Source organism: Chelmon rostratus, chromosome 2, assembly GCF_017976325.1.
Source record: "Chelmon rostratus isolate fCheRos1 chromosome 2, fCheRos1.pri, whole genome shotgun sequence".
Lineage (NCBI taxonomy): Eukaryota > Metazoa > Chordata > Actinopteri > Chaetodontiformes > Chaetodontidae > Chelmon > Chelmon rostratus.
The window spans coordinates 15,346,561-15,367,430 of record NC_055659.1 but is presented as its reverse complement, the minus strand read 5'-3'; the positions used below and the strand labels follow the sequence as shown (position 1 = coordinate 15,367,430).

General features: G+C 40.6%; 1 protein-coding gene across 2 annotated transcripts; it reads right to left on the bottom strand.

Moving 5' to 3' along the window:
- Positions 1 to 583: 583 nt before the first annotated feature.
- On the bottom strand, positions 584 to 20,870 carry LOC121611924 (sodium- and chloride-dependent GABA transporter 2-like). 2 transcript variants are annotated; one of them, XR_006007125.1, is made up of 16 exons: positions 20,703 to 20,870; positions 20,196 to 20,380; positions 19,454 to 19,588; positions 15,374 to 15,514; positions 13,988 to 14,075; positions 12,553 to 12,685; positions 10,865 to 10,999; positions 10,591 to 10,694; positions 9,997 to 10,121; positions 9,141 to 9,253; positions 8,930 to 9,067; positions 8,597 to 8,699; positions 7,231 to 7,331; positions 5,591 to 5,761; positions 3,444 to 3,755; positions 584 to 3,305 (listed from the first exon to the last, which is right to left on the bottom strand). XR_006007125.1 is itself a non-coding variant. In XM_041944660.1 (15 exons), the coding sequence occupies exons 1-15, from the start codon at positions 20,708 to 20,710 to the stop codon at positions 3,606 to 3,608; spliced, it is 1,830 nt and encodes a 609-aa protein (XP_041800594.1). In that variant the 5' UTR covers positions 20,711 to 20,870; the 3' UTR covers positions 584 to 3,605. The 2 variants fall into 2 exon arrangements, 1 of the variants encoding a protein (XP_041800594.1); XM_041944660.1 differs by having other exon boundaries at positions 584 to 3,755.

Sequence of the window (20,870 nt, the reverse complement as noted above, 5' to 3'; positions counted from 1 at the left end):
GATATACATCAATATGGTTTTGGCACAATAAAGAACATCAGGTATTTTAGATAATTAACTCTAAAGAGCCCCAAATAAATGTTTGTCAAGGGGCCAAGAATTCTTCTATTCTCATTACATGCTATTTTCTTTATATATTGCCTGTAGAGTATTTGGTTTCCATAAAGGGGGGAGCCCTCTTATCTTGTCAAGACAAAAAAAAAAGTCAAAATAAAAAACACACAATTTTACAGTACTTCTTACACTGAAGACATATTCATATATTTGCATAGTTAATTTATATGTTATTTCAGATTTCAAGCTTTTAAACAGCATAGCAAACGTGAAACAAAACTTTATGTTCATGCTTTCATTTATGCATTAGTCCAAGTTCATGCATAGGCTTGCCTATAGTGTACTTGCTTATTGTATATTAGCTCTTCATCTAATGCAGTTGCCCTTATGCAAGCACTGTTCTGCCTGTCCACCCTCTCTGCTCCTCAAGGATTATTTCTGTGCAGCACAGTTTCCTAAGATCTCAGCAGGGGGCCCTCTCAGAGTCTCTGGTCTTTCCTTTAAGTGCAGACTGACACTTCAAGCAGCTTACTATAGCTTGTTGGTTGCTAATGTGGCCTTTTCAGCTTTCACACAAGAGCATTCGCTCATTCCAGCCAAATCTCTTCAATATACTCGATCACTGGTTTTGGAAGAAGCATTCAGATCATTTAACATAGTAAAAGTATTCATACCACACAGTAAAAAATACTCTAACAGCTGTAGTGAAGTAAACAGTACAGTATTTCCTCCTCTGAAGTGTAGTAGAGTAAGAGTATAAAGTAGAATAAAATGGAAATACTACAGCACAGTAAATGTACCTCAACATGTCTTTCCTTTCAGTTTGCGATAGAGAAATGTCACATTATATAATAATATATATAATAAGCTCTTGTTGCTTTATTTCAAACAGTGCGGGTTCACGAGACTGAGGAGACAGTTTTGTTTAGGTTTTTCCTGAAGTCTGCGGAGGAACATTTGCATTTATTTCCTGCTTTTAGCTGTGTCTCATTAAAGTAATGCCCAGTCTAGGATAACATACAATAACAACAGAGTGTATAAATACAATTGAAAATCAGCACAATATGAAACCAAAGTCATTGATTTATCATAGCATGAATAGAATTTGACAAAAAACAATTGTTTTACAATGCATATATAAATGTATATAAAATTATGTAACCTGAAAAAGTGCACTTTTGTGATTTACTTGCGGTGGCAACAGCATTAAATGTCATATGCTTAAATCAGTCAATGAGTGACTATACGGCTACAGTAAGACTAGAAAGACTATCGAAAAAAAAAAAACCTAAAAACACAAACAGACATAATATGAACTTGAATTTACTTGAGTAGCCAGATACAGCCAGGAAGCCAGAAGTTATGGCAGATATAACATTGATTCATACTTCAGGTGCAATGTGGTTACAGCATGTTAGACTTCATTCCTTACATTGACATAACACATATCATGTCTAATAATATTGAGACTTCAGCAGCTTTATTTAATCACCTTCACTCTCTTGTCAGTGCTCCTTCGACATTGCCAAGAATTCAACATCAGTTTTCCAACAATCAGCTGTCACGGATGCCTTCACGTGTTTACTTTAATAAAACAGCTACAGTGGGGCGCAAAAGTCAGAACTGACTGCCATAAATTGTGCATGTCTGACACTGGACAATATCTGAATATCTTGTTTACACAAAATTTACCTTAGACTTTGCAAGCATCCATTAAGTGACACATTTGGGCAGAGCTGTGGCTTCCCCCATTTTAAACTCATGTTTGTTTTATATATCAGTTATATTTATTATAACTTCAGTGCAAATATACAACCCTGATTCCAAAAAAGTGCTATTTTCAAACCAACCACCTGGAACCAATCAACCTGTTTACCTGTGGAATGATCCAGACAGGTGTATTTGGAGTGTTCCACTACTTCCCCAGTCTTTTGTTGCCCCTGTCCCAACTTGTTTGAAACATCAAATAGAGGACGCAAACACACACGCATCAATGAAGCTGATGAGGTGAAACATTAAATATTCTGTCTTTGTACTGTTTTCAACTGAATATGTGTCAAAACAGTTATCTCATTCATGTATGTTTTACGCAGTGTCCTAATTTTTAAGCATGGATTTCATTTCCTTTTTTTCTTTACCAGTTAGGTATGGTCAAGTACTACAGTTGAGCCACAGCAGCTGTTGCTATGGAGAAGTCAGACAGAGGTGTAACTCAGAAAATCAGAGTGTTTTGTTGTTGTAATCAGGATTAAAACAGTGCACTGCACTTCCTGATATAATCATTGTATATCCAAAACTGCTCAATATATTAACAGTGAGCTACAAAGTATAATCAGCAGCTTCTGGCTGCCAGTAGCGATACCGGCAACAGAATTTAATGAGTGGAGATCCTTTTGACAAACACCCGTATTTTATGTTTCTTCCTGCAGTGTCCCCTGGGAGCTGTAGTACACTTCTCTGCACAGGTTTTCATGAACACACTCTTTTACCTTTGACACTTTACTTTTAAATCAGATTTTTGCAGTGAGAATTTTATGCCCATTCAAGTCCTTGAGGTGGCAGTTACATTTTCTTTGCAAAAATGAATCTTATTTTAGACATTTCAAGTTGGCAGTAACGACCTGCTTAGCAGAGCGAGCATTTATCAGGGGGTCACAACAGTGACAAACAGCGTAACTCCCGTCAGGTGTGTTGTATTGTTTTGAGCAGGATGTCTGTCTAATCCACTCAAACATTTCTCCATATGATAAACTGTGAGTGTGAAGACCCGTAATTAAACCACATCATTCAGTGAGATAATGAGCGCTTGGGTTGCAGTTAGTTTACGCTGCAAAGCATAAACGTACACCGCACTGTGAGAGGCAATTTGCTTGTTGGTAGCAGACTCAGGCTTATGGCCCCCACAGCATTATAACAAAGGATAGGTAGATACCTAATAGTGCAGATAATACTTAGACTTCAGTCCTGCATCTGGATATGTATAAGGCGAACCATGTCAAATACACTTATTTTTAGGATATAATTTAAGTTTAATATATGGAAGAATAAAAATGAAGCATTTACCACTAATGTGAATTCCTTATAAAGGCATACTGCTTTGTATGAATGCGTCATAGCTACCATTGGAGCTGGGGATTTCTTTTTTTTATTATTTGTTTTACGTTGTCATTTTTTGGTGGTGTGGGATTGTTTAGACATCTGTGGTGCATCTTAGTGGGCAGTGACAATCAAGATTGGCATCTCCTGATCCCCTATGGAGGTGGCATATTGAAACATGAAAACAACACATTAAAGGTTTGCTTTGACTGAAAAAGCTTGTCAATACTGTGTGTTTACAACGTAGGTCTGCAGCAGTGACATGTTACAGCGACATAAGACTCACTGCTTACCGTGCAGGTTGAAGACCTCACATGGAAACCCAGCAGAGGTGGAAGTCTTCAGAATTAAATGCTCATCACGATTTCTTAAAAATGCGTAGCTTGTAAAAACCTGTTTAAAAGTTTCAAATAATAACATCTTATTATAAAGCAGTATCAAATGTGTGCCGTGTCTCACATTTGCATCTCCACCTCCCCTCCACCGCCTGCCTTGTATTCAGTGGCAGCAGGAGTGAGGGTGTTGTCTGGGTTCAAAGGGCACTGCTCAGGTTGCTTTGCTGTGTTGTGCGTCTTGTTTTCAGGGCGGCACAGCTGCCTGAGGTTCTGCAGAAACAGGGTGGTGATACAACAATTAATATCACAATTCATTTGTAACACATTTATTTATGTTAGAATATGTATGTTATAAATAAATGTAGCAATAGTTAAAGAAATAGGGAGGGGCAGTGAGTGAAGAATATTGCAGTCTTGTCTCTTAATCCCCTGACTTTTCTTCTGGCGCCACCATGAACTTCACATTTATGTTTTTTAGTAATTGTCTCTACAACTATTAGATGGACTATTGCTATGAAATTGCGTACGGACAATATATTCATGCCCCCCTCAGGATGAGGGAGGGGCGAGAATTCCCAGACTTTTTCATTATCGTTGCATGTTTGAAGAAAGATGCTGTCTGATCTCCATGATTTTTGGCTGTCCAGACTTGTTTTTGCCACACCAGCATATTGAGGTTTAGAGTAATCTACTAGGAATGTGCACTTGCACATATTTGAGTGGTCAGTGCATTGCTGGATGATGTTGCATTGACTTTTTGCCAAAAGTTGAGTCAGGTTCAAGTTTTTTGTTGGGCCCCTGCAGTCATAGTGAAATAAAATGAATGAGAAGGTTTTTGATGTTATGTATGACAATCTTTTAAGTGTTCTTACAACAAAGTATGGCATTGGCTGAATTAGTGCTGTCAGAGAGTCTATTCATTCTCATATTAGTTCTGAATTGTTTTATTATGGCTGAAACAATTAGTCGACAAATCAATTAGTCCAGTGGCAAAAAAATTAATGGGCATTAATATTTTAAATCATTTTTTATTTTTCGTTCTACCCTCTCAAACATTAAGGTTTATCCCTTTTCTTTTTTCTTATGTGAAAATGAACTGAGTATCCTTGTTGCTCTGGACTGTTGGTTGGACAAAAACAAGCAAGTTGAATACTGAATATAACGGATGACATGCAGTTTAATCGATAATGCACATAAGTGTTGGTGACAGCCGTGGTTCTTAATGCTGCCACACCTTTGCTTCAAAATGGGACAACAGACTTAACTGTCAAATAAAACGGTGGGAAAAATATGAGCCTGCAGGCACTCAGATACGTACAGGCACAAACACAAAAGCAGAGCCTGTGGAGAAGTGCCTTTCTTCTCACCTCTAATTTCTCGCATTTTTAGACATCATTAGTGTCAAGTTGAGTGTTTCTCTTGAGCATGATGGCAAGTTCAGCTGCATGTCCTTGACCAGCATGTGTGGCTAGAGGGCCTCATTGATGTACTGCTGTTCCTTTTGAAAGCTTTTTAAACTTGAAGTACATTGTTGGACTCTGATGCTTGTTGTGCAGCAGTACTTGTAATTGTGGCAGTGTGTAACTAGTTCTCATTGTGGAACGGCCTTGACTGCACTGTGCAGAGTGGTATTAAGTCCTAACCCGGCCAGTAGTATCATGGATTTGTCTGCATGTGTTCCATCGTTACAGCTGTAAGAGACTCTGTGTCCTCCAGGTCAGAGTACAGAGGCTAGCCCAGTCTTAAGTCTGAGTAATTATGATTAGCAAGAATTAAAACCATAAAACCATGATGCTACTAAGTACACTTGTAAATTATTACTAAAATGATAACAAAACCAATATATTAGGCATGACACACAAAGTTGAAAGTGCAAACCATCAAAGACCGTCCCAGCACCGCTGAGAAGTTGGGCTCAAATCAACAGAAATTGTAAATAAATTGTGTGTTTCATCCGACCAACAGTCCCAAACCTAAAGCTATTCAGCTTATTATCGTTGGTCAGTTATTGCCTTTTTGGCTTAGAAAGCTTAGCTTTAAGCTTACAGCTTAAATGATAGTTAAGATCACACAAGGCTTTAATCTGTTCTTCACAGAGTACGTACCTGCCGTACTGTCCCTTTCATCTGAGTCACTTTAAAGATTATCCACAGAGGGACCAGGAGAACACAAAACAGTCCGAGGAACCAGCCCAGAGCGTAAGCCCAGGTCGGGTAGACGTAGGTTTTGTTGAACTTGAGCGGCTTGTACTTCACCACTGAAAAGATGAAGGTACCCTGGCAGGAGAAAAAAAAAATCATCAATTTTCAGTGAAATCAAGTGTTTGGCATCACTTTCACCAAAACCTCAGTTTTACTGCCAGTCCAGTGACATCCACTCAGGTCTCAGTCTGGTCCAGTCATCAAGAATGTTACATCTATTAATCATTCGCTCATCTATTGTGGTGTCACTTCGTTCACACTATGTGGCCAAACCTATGTGGACACCCTGGGCCTAACACTTGTGTGTATTTTCAGTCTGAGCAGGTTATTCGTCATTTGGGCTGTGGTGTTTAGTTCGAGTCAAGCGAAATCTTAATTAGATTGAGCACAAAATTACATTTTTTGCATGTTTCGAAACATGTCAGCTAAAGTTTGGGGAAGGCTTGTTCCTGTTTCAACAGGACAATTCCATCCATTATCTATACACCGCTGAATCCTTTGCAGGGTCCCAGCCATCGCTTGGGTGAAGGCAGGGGACACCCTGGGCAGGTCGACAGGACAATTCCTTTCAGCAAAAATGTACAAAAAGGAAAGAGTTTCCTGATTTATGTATGAAAGAGCTTGACTGGTCTCCACAGTGCCCTGGAGCCAGTGTCTTAATGCCAGCAGTCAGATTTCAGATAAATGCATCTGAAGTCTGTACTGAAATGCATCAGGGAGCTGTGTGATGCACAACTGTCTTATGTAGGCCTCATGTACCATAAATTCTGGGTAAATTAAGACTCTCGCCGAACTAAAACTAGTGTTGGAAAGTTTACTCAAGTATTGTACTGAATGACATTTTGTACTTTACTTGACTATTTTCATTTATGCTACTTTATACTTCATATACTCCATTACACTTTGGAGGCAAAATTGTACTTTTTACTCCGCCACATTTATCTGACAGCTTTAGTTACTTGTTAGTTTTAAAGCCTAAATATAATGAAACTATAGATTATGAGGTAGTGGGAGTATTTGTTGACGAGAACGCTGTTGACATTTCTTGTTTGCATTGCTGCTCCTTTAAAAATTGCTTCTTGAAATGCAAAACTTTCAGTTTCATTGTTCCCACTGACTGAACTCAAAGCTGACCAGTGGCTGACTCAGTACACTGATAGCAGCATTGTTCACTTCCAAATCTGCAGAACCATTTTCTTTCATCCGTTGTTTCCTTCTCATTTTGGATATTATTGTAAGGATTGCTCTTGTGCATTCACTCACTTTGTAGGTACCATCTCATTGAGTGGTAGGCAGGGAGACAGTGATAAAATAGGCCTGTTTTTTCACCCTTAGTGTCCCAGTCCTTAAAGTGAGACCTCTCAGATGTTTTCTACATGAAATTCTCATTTCAGTTCACATTTTTAAAACCTCGTTCTCGTTTCATCGTCGGTCTTCTCCTCCTAGAAGTTACAGCACGATTAAGAGGCAGTGATGAAACGGGAGGAAAGACAAAGACACAAGCAAATATAAAGCAAAAATAAAAGAAACTCTATTCCACTCACCAGACAAACAGTGGGGGTAATATAAAGCCAGCAAAGCTTCATTAATGGCCACGGACGATAACCTATCATGTCTTCAATGTTGTCATAGAGACGATCCGCACCTGGTAATGAAAGGGAAAATAAATTGCCAGTTTGAACTAAAAAATCTGTAGAAATGAAAAGGAACTCTGCACAGTCACCTGAAAACACAAGTTAGAACACTTTAGCTTGTTTATATTTTCTATTTTTGCTTGTACCACAGATTTGAGCATCAAGATCAAGATGAAATGTCATCAATAAATCAACGATACAGTATACAGAGTGGTTCTCTCTGCATACAAGGAAAACACTGTGGAGGTTATACAGTTGCACCGATTGGCTGTAAAGACACATAGATACGATTCCATTTTTAACAATTATGCAAAGACTCCTGTAAAGTTATTTTATGGCATTACGGCATACAGCATCCAAGTTTCGCCACTGTCCTAATATCCTCATTAGTAACAGCATTATCATTGAAAGTGTTATAACGTCCCTTTTTATTGAATGACACTTCTCTTCTGTAACCTTATTATCTGCAAAATGTAAAATTTTACACTGAACACACACATATAAGCAAAAGTCAAGTCACTTTCTGAAGCACATCTGAAGTGCTCTCCCAAATTCCTGTTTTTTGTAACACAAAAAATGATGCTATTCTCACACTGGGATATAAAAAGGAAATATGCATTCCAGAAAGAAAACAGGAAACATGTTTGAAGTGTGATTTAAGAGTAACTTTTGTGGGTACAAGTGCTGCAATTATGAGCACTTCACCATATCAAACTCTAACCACAAATCCCTCTGAGACGCGATTTAAATTCCTTCTGACAAGGAGGCAGTGTGAAAAGTGTGTGTGTAGCGCTCTCTTAGATCCTTTGTATTCATTCACATTCAGAGAAGTTCAGATGTCCATCAAGCTTAAAAAAGCTTAAATGGGAGATATGGAGGGAACAAATCTGAATTTAAAACAGAAAAAAATCTAGTAAATCAACTGACCGTGCACCGCAGCTTGGACGTATTCTTAACATAATAAGATATATTAAGGATACTGGCCTTGACAGCATGTTAAAAGGTTTCGAAGCAGCCCCAAATGAGCATTTACTCAGAGAGGGTGCATGAGTGAACGGTTGCAGTTACAGCTACGAGTCAGTGCCTTTGACCTGTGCCTCACAAAGCATGGTGTCCATCACTGGCTAGGTTTGACTTCACATAATAATAATGATAAAAAGTGTGTTTTTTCTGCTTTTCTTTTTAAAACTTTTAAGACGATTTTCGACAGGCATATAAATAAAAAACAAGTATCAAGTATGTTGCTGATTAATGCAGGACAACTATAACAACTCACCATATATCCATCCGATTGCTATTGACTGACACACTGAGAGAAGGAGAAGATTGTTGCCACTGCAGACATAATGGTCAAAAAGCTGAAGGAAATACAAGCCTCCCTGCAGGAAGATGGAGGGTCAATTGTTACTGAGCGTCAAACACAAAAGCAACTATTTCAACAAATAAAAATTTACAGCATGCAACAGGTCCAGGACAGGAAGTAAGTAAAAGAAGGCTAGTGGAGTAATCATCATTGGCCTGTTTTTGGACAGTACACGTGCAGGCTTTTATACATTGTGAACAGACCATAAATACGAGAGGCTGTGGGTGGGACCCACTGCAGTCTCACCTCTGTGACAAGAAGGAGGCCAAGGAAGAAGCAAACGGAGCAGAGACAAAGCAGCAGCAGTTCTCGACGATAAGCTCTTCGAAACACCGTGGGGAACATGTCTGTCACGGAGGTCATCAGGCACTCCAGGCTCACAAACTGCCGCAGGCACAGACCAATGTGAGTGAAGCTGGTAAGTAATAAAACTCAGCTGAGGATGTTTCTATCTCACCTGTGTGTCTGCGCCCAGCAAGATGACCATGATGAAGAAACATACAGCCCATAACTGAGGTAAAGGCATCATGGCTACTGCACGTGGGTAGGCGATAAATGCCAAGCCAGGTCCTGCATTTGAGAAGGCGAGTTTTAATAATACGGTTTCGATGGCTTTCAAGGGTCAATAATGTCCAATATTCCAGCTTCCACACAGAGCCTGTCTGAGGGACAGATTCAACCAATCACTGCAGACAAGAACTGCGGACCACATTGACCTGATGGTATCATTTATTTCCTGTGGCCCATTAATTGTTGCAAACTTTGTGCTTTGACCAATCATCAAGACACATTGAGGGTATGGAAATCCCACAAATACAAACTTAAGTGAGGGTCATGCCTGCAGCAGTTCTGTTGTAGAGTGTTTCATTGTCTTAGATTTTGGATTTATGGTTCCCCTAGTGTTTTAGCCAAGAGAAGGCTAATCCAGGAGGTTTGACTCCAAAATACAGCATGCCCAGTAAAAAACATACTGTGTGTTTGTCTTTGAAATTAGCAGAAACATTCTCCAAGGATTTCAGATTTTCTGAAAATTAAAGCATGTGTGATGAAATCTGCACTTCAAGATCAGATTTGTTCAGTAGCTCTAAATGAAGCAAACTTTACTGGTTTCAAAACGTTGGAGGACTGCAGCTGAAAAATAGCCAGCAGGCTAACACTGGCACGTTTACAGACATGCTGATTAGTGTGCATTGTCCTTTTAAATGAATACATTCAATTAAATGAATAAAAAGAGTGATGCATAGTGCATCCTGCAGTACATTATCATACTGGAAGTTTCTAATTCAAGTCTCTGTTATACATGCAGGTCTTACCAGAAGCAGCCACCTCAGATATTGGCACTCCTTGTTCGTACGACATAAAACCCAGAACTGAAAAGATTGCAAACCCTGCCACAAAGCTTGACCCGCCATTCACCAAACACAGAACAAATGTGTCCCTGAGGAAACAAACAGAAAGTATTTAGCATGAATGACTCTTGGGTGATTTTGTTTTCTATTTTAAAAACAAATGGAATTATGTAAAAATGCCACAATGGGAATACAACAATAAATCACGATAGAGATAATGAGAAATAAATAAATAAAAGTAAATAAAACTCTGAGAACACTAAAATATGGTTCGTTGGACAGATCAAGCAATTTCACCTCGGTTAATCATAATGGCCGTATTTCAATATTTCTGACCCTTTTTTTTAAGAAAAAAAACCCTAAAACACAACTCAATTATGGAAATAATCAGCATATTGATCAATAATCATAAGTTCAAATAATCATAAGTTACTGATCAAGTCATACTGGTATGTCTGAGAAAAGGAGAAAAATGAATTGATAGAATCTCAGGCCAATCTACGAATGCTTTGGTGATGCATTCAAGGAACAAAAAGACAAAGAACAGAGAGCACTTACTTGTAACAATCATTATTATACTGATTGTAACTGCCCAGAGCTGTCAAACTGCCCTGACAAATCCCAAAAGAGAAAAGAACCTGTGCGCCTGCATCCATCCAAACCTAAACACATGCCAAAACAGAAATATTAATGATCTTTCCCCATTTTAGCTACTGTAAGAATGGAGCCTGCTGCACAATACTGTGAAAGTGTTTTTCAGTATGTGGGCCTCTGGTAGGAGGGTATTGAGCAGTCTTGGTGTTTGTGTTGAATGTTTGGCTTTATTACTTACTTGAGGGTCCACCAACCTTGTCGGGTCAGGATACAGGTAGAAAGCTAAGCCGTCCATAGCTCCCGGTAAAGTGAGTCCACGAGCCAGCAGGACCACCAGCATCAGGTAGGGGAACGTGGCTGTAAAGTAAACTACCTGTCAACATGAAACAAAGTCAGCTTTAAAGACTAAGCATACCATAGCATTGTCTGTTCACAGTAGGATGCCAAACCACATGAATTCCTTGGTGTGGCTCCATGCATACTGATGTACAAACATGGTCTTTTCAGTCCTCGCGCATCTGCATTTATTGTGTTTTACCATTCATTTATCTTTACCTGTGTGCAGCTACAATTGTTCTGATTGGTCTGCTTTGCCTTTTCTGGCACATATTTGGTGCTGGTTGTGTTTGTCAAAGCTGCTCTTCTTCACTCGTGCTTCACTAGTTTGCATTCGCCACTTTTGCAAGAATTAGTATTTTTTGCGACCTGGCGCCCCTGCAGTCTGAAAAAGACTGACCAAACATTTTGGCGGGAGGTGAATTTATTTATTTGCATGCCCGCCAGCAGTGTTTAGGATGACTGTGCTAAAAGAGAGCACTCATTGAACGTGCTCATATGGTGAACTGAATGTATCCATTCGCAGCTAATGAAAGAAACACTTGTTTTCTTGCACACTGCGAGCACACGGCAGATTGGATTGCAAAGGCAAGACCCGCCCTACTCTGCTTCTCATTGGCTTACACTGATATTCTTACCCTTACCCTGACCAGTCTCACTCCTTGTGCCAAACCTAATCAACCAAAACAGTGAAGACAATGTGTACTAGCCAGTCAGAGGCACTTTTTTTATTTTTCATGCTTAGAATTTCTTCTTAGATGTCAGCTGTGAGCTTTCCACAGTCGTAAAATCCTGTGAGTATTACAAACTGTTGTGCAGTGTTTTGGGATCTGTCAAGCATTAATCTGTTACTCCAACTGGACTTCCTGGATTGCCTCAGCAGTAAAACACGGCCTCACCTGTGCAGCCCCCTGCACTGTTTTAACACAGGACTGTTTCTGGTCTAAATGCCTGCTGACAACACTTACTGCATAATATTCTCTTGTCCATCCTCGTGACTCTCTTATCCCTTAACCTCCCATCATGCCATGATTTATTTTGCTTTAAGTTTTTTACAGCATCTAACTTCATATCAAACCATTGGCTCGTCATTTCTGTCACACTACAGCACCGCGTTGGTATTTTCTATTTGTTTCCCCCAGCACGACTTCTGACTCTGCTGATGTGTTTTGTTTCTGTCTGCTGAGCTATGACAGGAGGACTTAAAGCTCTGTGTGGTGTTTTTACTTTCGTGTGACATTTTGGGAATGAAATTTGCCCACATGAACAGGTGGCGTTCATCAGGTTGACACGGGCGGTTTGTGATACGCTTGTGCAGCGAAGAGGGCCTGTCTGAATCTGATATCCACTGTTCATGGGAGAGACATCTAAGAACAACGGCACAACACCTCATCTAACGTTCTGCCTTTCAACAACATACAGACTGGTAACAAATTTAAGGAAGTAATAGAATAAATGAGAAATGCTGATGATGCCATGCACGTGTACTGCCTGACACAGCTAAGCAATTACCAACCTTGTTTTTAATGTAATTCCTGCTATAATATAAGCAAAGCACACACATGCACCTAATCTAATCTTGACTTGTACCTTTCCAGTGGATCTCACTCCTTTCCAAACACAGAAGTAGCACAGGATCCACGCCAGTAAGAGACACAGGGCCAACTCCCACCTCAGGCTACCAACCTCCTCAATCCCCTGACTTATACCCAGCACTCGTCTCCTGGAAAGAAACACATCATATTTCCAAAACAGGGTCAGTTAAACACTTCAGAGACAAAAACCCGGGAAGTTTCTGCAAGACTAATAATGATCATATAATAACAAAGAATATTATGATAATGACTGATCAATGTGACTGATCACACAGCGCTATTGCAACATTGCATCACATTCATGTTTTGGGCCCTGCAGAAGAGCAGAACAGTTAAACAAAGTAATACAACTTCAGAACTAAGCATCACTTATACTACTTAACATTAGTGATGCCCTGCATACATTTCAGCCCAGTACAACCAAATAAAGAAACAGCGAGTTTAATTTTTCGCTCTGGCATCTTTATTTTTACAGGCTGTCATTTTCAGCACATGGAAGAAAGATGGATTGCTCCTTTTTTAGCTGTCCAGCGAGCTTACAGTATCGAATCTGTTTCTCAAACAGTATGACTTCACTAAAGTCGACTTTGGTTGGCTGGCCAAATAGTTTGGGAAATGAAAATCCTCCCGCAGAGCCGTGGGTTGTCCCAGTGGTGTATTTTTTTAACACATATTGAAAAATGGTTGACTTGGCAGAAAAATGTGTTTCAAGTTGAAATGGCAGTTATCTTTTGAGAAATGTTCTTTCACGCCCTGTTTTTGACTTTGCTGCCAAATGCATTTGCATGTAACGACCAAATTCTGGTAAAAAGGTGTAACAGATGCACCACAGAGATTATATATGTGAATATAGAAATGTATAAGTTGTACAGAAGTTTGGATCTTTGGAAATTTGACAAGGCACTTATTTTATTTTGTTTTTTCATTTTTGAAAAACAGCCAAAATAATTTGTTGTGGACCATATCTTTGGGCCCCGTCTTGACTCAAAGAAAGTTGACTTAGTGGAAGAAAAGTTGGTTCTTGACACATGAAACAAAACTACGGCCGCTTCCAGTGGCTTTGTCACGTTGCAATGCAAATGCAGTACTTATGCAAAAATTAGCAAGCTAACATACTCAAAATGACAACAGTAACATGGTGATGTTAAGCATCCGTCCAACAGTTATGCAGACATTTCTTGCAAAACCACAAATTTGAACCTGATGGTGGCACAACAGGATAAATCCGGATTAGCAAAGTCACTACGTTTTACTGTCTGCTAATCATGCTGTCTGCTGACCTTTCTGTGAACCAGTGTTCGTAATATGTGACCTGCTGGCCTACTGTATTGTTTCTTTACATAAGGAGGACAGACAAACACACAAAGCAACAGGGTGCGTTTAGCCTCTTAAAATCATCTGATATCAGCTAAACATGGAATCGCACTTACTCCCAGAATTCTGTTGCAGGCGTTGTTGAGTTCTCAGTTGCTGTCCAATTGGAAGACACATTTTTTTTATCAAATTCAACACAAAACTCTGAGGAAAAAAACAAGAGAGGAGATATTTCAATTGGCGAACAAGACAGATACAGTCCTATATACTCATCAAATACAAAATAATTCTCCACCACTTCATTATGCCTTCACGACGGAGACAGCAGTGGCCGTAGACATTATGTTGTCAGGTTGTTTGTCTGTCCGGACGTACATAAGTATGTGCGTTCCAGTCTTGTGGACGCAAAATCTGAGGAACATTTCGAGGGAATTTCTTCAAATACAGCACAAACATTCACTTGGATTTAAGGATGACCGGATTCGATTCCGGTGGTCAAAGGTCAAAGATGAACGTGAGCACATGTTTTTTGCCATAACTGAAGAATTCATTCACTAATTTCACACAAATTTCACACAAATGTCTCAGAGGATACCATGAATCAGGAACAGAGGGGGAGATTGTGAAGATGAGGATTAAGTTTTACAGTTTTCAGCATTTGATTGTATTGTCTGCTGTCATGGCTACAGCTGTCCTTTCTATCAGAATCAGGTTCACCCACCAAACATGTGGACACATTCAAGGAATTTGACTCTGTTTATTGTTTCTCTCAGTGAACTCACACACTGACAGACGGTCCACCACAAGATTTTGGTAATATTGAGCTTCAGGTGATTGTGGTTGCAGCATGTGATGAAGCTATATCAGTCCTCTGTGCTCCTCTGGAAAAATAGGGCCTTGTTCAGAGTGCCAACCAAAATCCATTTTTGCCATCTGCAGATTGTATCCAGATTGACTCACAAAGTCTGGACAAAAAACCAGATGTTCCTCACTGGAAATGAGTCCCAGGAAACACACATGCCAATGCAATCATAACTTCCATTTCGCCAAAAAATACACTAAATAACCTTTATTAAATTCCTTCAAAGTCTTCCCTACACGTATTATGAGTCTGGACAGACATGCATGTGAACTTGTCTGGTTCGTGGGGCATACATTGGTGTGGCGGTAATTCTAGTACTAAATTGGGATGTTGGTAACCCTCCACTTCTCTCTGTTCCCAAAATGTGCCCTATTAACCAGTAGTCTGTCTGAAATTATCAAAAGGCTGACTGCAGTGAAAACTCTGCTACCCACAGAGTTTAGTTATCTACTGTATCTGTTAACGTGTTGTGAGCTCCGTATAAGTCAAATAAGAATGCAAACAGTTTTCTTTTCAATTTTTCAAATCCAAGCTCGCAGACCTTTCCATTTGAAGACATAAGGTAAAACAATTTGATGAGCGACACATAGACACAAACATCTGTCATGCACATCGTAACTTCCTGCATGTGTCTCCTGACCTGTGTTCCAGGTGTTCCTGCAACTGGCCCACGGAACCTCAGCGCTGAAGGACGAGAACAGGTAGAAGAAGGCCCACGCTTGGATGACGATGTATGACACGGCAGCATACGCAATCACAACCTGGGTAGCATAACCAATCCCTGAGGAGACAGACCAAGTGTGGTCAATGTAGACTATTGATAATGACGGGCAAAACATTACTGCAGCGTGTATAACATCTGTATTATTAAAGAGGGCATATTACTGTAGTTATATCTGGGTTTGATTGTTGGTCATGTGACCACTCAGTTCACACTGTCAGTGGATCGTGTGTGTGAGGCAGCTTGGAGCAGGTGGATTGGCACAGGACAGGCAGGCCTGCTCAGACACGATCAGTTAGCTTTTAACACAGCAATCTGTGTTAAAAGGTGTAGAGTTTCTTCCCACTCTGTCAGCCACTGCACCTGCCAAGCTTAATTGACTGGTGACTTGTTTAATTATGTGGTCTTGTTGATGTATGACAAAGAAAACCATTCAGGAAAAAGAAACTGAGGTAAACACCGCCAATCTGTCTCCAGTCATCCAGATGGGTCTATCCAGGTCTGGGACTACATTTTTATTACTGTCAGTTAATTTCATGAACAGAGCAGAACCTACAATGAATTCATTCATTCAGACTTCCATTGTTTTCCAAAAACTATTAGAAACATGTCATTGAGCCACAATGCTCCGGTGCCAACAGGTAACCCACAAAAAAGTTTTGTGTGACAGGAAAAAATATATTTACATAATATCAGGTGTTTGGGCACAGGTAAAAATGAACTAAATGCAGGCAGGCGGCAAAAATATGTGTGTTTGTTTTTTCTGGAGAAATCATAAATTAAAATAATTTATAATATTATCAAGCCTAATCAGTCACCAGGAGTTTTTTTTTAATTATTATTTATTTATTTATTTATTTTTTAAAGTCTACGATACAACCTTTGACCCCTAAATTCATATCTGGCCAAATAATGGAACGTCACTGATATGACAGCAATGTAGGCTACCTGCTATCTAGCACATCAAAACAGATGACATGGAGGCAAAAAACCCCAGTCGTGAGACAAAAATTGTGGACGATACACCATCGAATGCTGCGCCAGATGTTTGGGAGAAGCTTGCTGTGATCAGAGACTATGAGAATGTTGAGAGCCAGTGAACGCTTTTGTTGGCTTTGCAGCTTGTAGAAAGTGTCAAAAGGCATTATAGCCACAAGCTAGACACCTCCTGCGCTGTGCCGACTGACAGATACCTTTCCAAGAGCACTAACTCACAGACTGCCAAAATGGGAGGAGAAGAAGGTCATGACCCAGTTAGCAGTAAAATATGTGTGCCTGAACATCAGATTGTTTGAAACTGTGTGTGTGGTGATGGATTCAGCGGATTTGATTGACATCTGTGCCTGAGCTGGCCATGTGGAAGCTCAGCAGCCTCGACCTGATCTGACAACTCTATCATGCAGACCGACAAAGTGTGCAAAGGACGTTTTTCAGAGCTGAGGATGCAGCTGACTGATGGCAGCTACTTTGAACATGTGGACAGATGATTACTGCAACATCGTTTATATTTGTGTCACTTTGCATTACCTCAGCAACACATGGGAGCTGATTGAGTGCTTTGCACATCTGAATGGGACAAGACATTGTGCAAAATGGCAGATAACCACCATCATGTAAGCACTGCATGAATGCAATTTTGATGAGTTTTTCTCCAGAGGTGCAAAGGTGCAAACAAAGGTCCACACTGTCAGTAGGTTCTTCATAGTGGCACATGCTCTGAACACAGTGCTCCACGCCACCCTTGGAAAACCTGCTGAAGATGATTTCTTTGGCAAAGAAGTATCTGCCAAAGCCAGCCAGTACGAGGACACCAATGCTCTTCTGGGGGAGCGAGGAGGAGAGGAAAGCCACCTGACTAACCTGAGTACAGAGACTTTAATGAGAGCAACATTGTTGTATTTCTGGCTCGATTCAAGGATGCTACCAAGGCTTTGGAGACATACAAAACCCCGACCTGTTGATGGTTTGAGCAACCATCTTCCATTGACAGTTTGACACTGTCATCGCTGAGGGAAAAATGCTCACAACATTCTTACATCCCAACCTGAAAATCCTGAAGCTGCTTGCAGACCAGGGTGAAGTAATGAGTGTTCACAGTGAGGCGGGACGTCTTGTTGAAGGTACTACATTGCATGTAATCCTTGCAAATTACTGACGTGCTAAATGAGTAATTTCAACAATCGCAATCTTGGCCTCCCATGTAGGATATGTGAAGGCAAAAAATTCCAACGTCCAGTTTAGAAAGTGTTTTTATGTAACTGAAGCGCTTATCTGCATCATGAAGAGTTGAAAAAGTCACAGAGAATCATAACTGTATTAAACTAAACAATTTGTTTTCCTGCAGTACACTAAATGTATGTTTTTGCTTCCAAACTACGACCCTTGTTTTTTTGACCCTTCTCTCTGCTTGTATTTTTTTGCCCCATCTTTTCTGTTGATCTTTCCTCTTAAAATAGTGTTGATCTTCATTTTTCCTGTTTCCAAGAACCCAAGGAGAAATGTGGAACCCCCCCGCAATATACCGCAGGCCCACCACCAGAGAACAGACCCCATCTGTGATCAACAGGTGATGATTTAGCCGACGTGGAGGACCCCAGCGATGGAATTTTGCAGCCTCAGGATGAGTTCAAGGCACCCCAGGACGATCCTTTTGAAGCTTCGTGTTTTTGGAAGGAGATAGCTAAAATGTTTCCTAACCTGACAGTTATAGATATAGGAACGTGCTCACCATCCCAGCATCGAGTGCAGCCAGCAACAGAGGCTTTTTGTCGGCTGGATTTGTGAAGAATGGAGAACCCAGTTTAAACTCAAGGGAAAATAAATGTCAGCTTAATCAAGGTTCTGATTGTGGGACCTCTTTACTCCTGTTTGAACAAAGTTTTCCAAAAGCTTGTCCTGATGTTTCAGGAGAGTATTTGTGTCTCTGCAGCCTATAACGTGCGTTAATGACCGTGTTCTCAGATTATACATGTTGTCACACTGGATCAACAGCGTTCAGTCCCCATGGTTGATACCACCTGCTAAGTAAACGTCCAATCACAAATATATATACAGTATGAGCTTGATCATTCATCCATCCATCCATCTTCTTCCGCTTATCCAGGGCCGGGTCGCAGGGGCAGCAGTCTAAGCAGGGATGCCCAAACTTCCCTCTCCCCAGACACGTCCTCCAGCTCTTTCGGGGTGACTCTGAGGCGTTCCCAGGCCAGCGGAGTGACATAGCCCCTCCAGCGTGTCCTGGGTCTTCCCCGGGGCCTCTTCGAGGTGGGGCATGCCTGGAACACCCTCCCAGGAGGCGTCCAGGAGGCATCCGATAGAGATGCCCGAGCCACCTCAGCTGGCTCCTCTCGACGTGGAGGAGCAGCTCCTCTACTCTAAGTTCCTCCCAAGTGACAGAGCTCCTCACCCTATCTCTAAGGGAGCATCCCGCTACCCTGCGGAGGAAACTCCTTTCAGCCGCTTGTATCCGAGATCTCGTTCTTTCGGTCATGGCCCAAAGTTCATGACCATAGGTGAGGGTAGGAACGTAGATTGACCGGTAAATCGAGAGCTTTAATTGCCTTTCGGCTCAGCTCCTTCTTCACCACGACAGACCGGTACAACAACCACATTACTGCCGCTGCACCAACTTTGATCATTTGATTAAGATAACTTGGGGTAGCATATAAGTGATTTTCCATTGAATCAGCTTAATTCAAACATCTCTAATGAGGAAAATTGAAACGTAAATTATTTTCATACCATTATTAATTTGATAAATGAATTATTTATGTTTATGCCTATACGTATTCATGTACAGTATCTATAAAATTAAGATGTTTATTCATCTGTAAATCACATCAGATGTCATGTACATGCACATCCAGCATAAGTTTTGGAGAAAAGGAAAGAAAAAGCCCTGGAAGGGTGACACATTTTCTCTATAAGTTATCTTTTTGCATATATAACACACTGCTACATAACACAGTTACATAAAACAGCTCTGTTCAACCCACTGACCTTCAAACAAAGGGCAGAAGTGCCTCCAACAGGTGATGCACCCTTGAGATGTGAACTGTCCCATGGCTGTCTCCAGCAGGAACATTGGGATACCACAGGCAAGCAGAAACAAGATGTACGGAACCAAAAATGCACCTGAGAGAAAGGCGATTTTGCGATAAGCATGTCAAATACTCTGATCTCACAGGGCAAATCTGCTAATTTCCATGCACTGAGAATTCACACTCACTTTCGAGAAAGATTCACAAAAACATGTTTTCTTGTGGCTCTATTGTTTTTTTTTTCTTTTTTGCATGGCAACATCTGGATACTTTATGAGGCTCACATGGAGTCCCACAGTATTAGATACACAGATTTTACTTGAAACTTTTAGCAGCCCCATAAATTCTAAAGAACTAGTCCAAAAATGTAACACATCTAGTCACAGATTATGGCCTTGAAACGATCAAATACGAGGCACAGTTGAATTTTGATGCAGTGTTTTTTTATGTTAATGATTAGGAAAAACAATGATCCCCCTTGTCCACGCATTTGAATTTCATCACACAAAGGAAAAAAAACGTTTATCTAATAACAAACAGCAGCAACCTCCTTATCGTTTAAATGTTTCTGTGAGTCGTTTTATTTGCACACATTTGTTGACATTACATTCAAATTTGGTGCAGTTGCTGGACTTTGTGCAGAAGAGGAAATTGAAAGGCATAATGCATGTATGATGTATGTTTGAGGGAATCCTGCTTACCTCCCCCATTTTTGTAGCACAAATAGGGGAACCTCCACAGGTTTCCCAGTCCAACCAGGGTTCCTGCCACAGCCAGCAAGAACTCCAACTTGTTTGCCCACTGGCCACGGTCCAACAGCTGGGTCTTCTTCACCAGGTTGTTGTCTTTACCCGATGTCTCAAGGCTGTTTCCTTTGAGGAATTCTCTTGACATGTCAGGAATAGTGGTAGTTAATTACAATTCCAGTGAAATCTGATCTGAAATGTCAAACTACACAGCATAAGGGCTGCCAGACCTCTGTAGCTCTGGGTTATGCACAGAAACAAAACTCCTCAGCTGATTATTTGGCTCTGTTCATAAGCTTTATTTATTTATTTGTTGAAGTGAAGCTGGCAGGATTATCAGGAATGGAAAGTTTTTAGCTGGCAAGTCTTTATCAGTAAGCTGCACTTATTAGAGCACATTTTAGAATTAAAGCGATGCACTGTGTAGCCCTGTGTAAAACAGAAACATAGTGCGGTACTTACCCCTCCATTGCAAAGCCCCCTCCCCCGAGAGTTGCTTACAGCAAACTGATCAGTATTCCTCTCAGCTGGGTGTACCGCAGGCTCTCTACACAAACAACAGGTCATGAGTGGAGCCACAGTGAGAAACAAAGTGGCTATGGTTTCCTTTGGCCCCTCTATGACCTAATT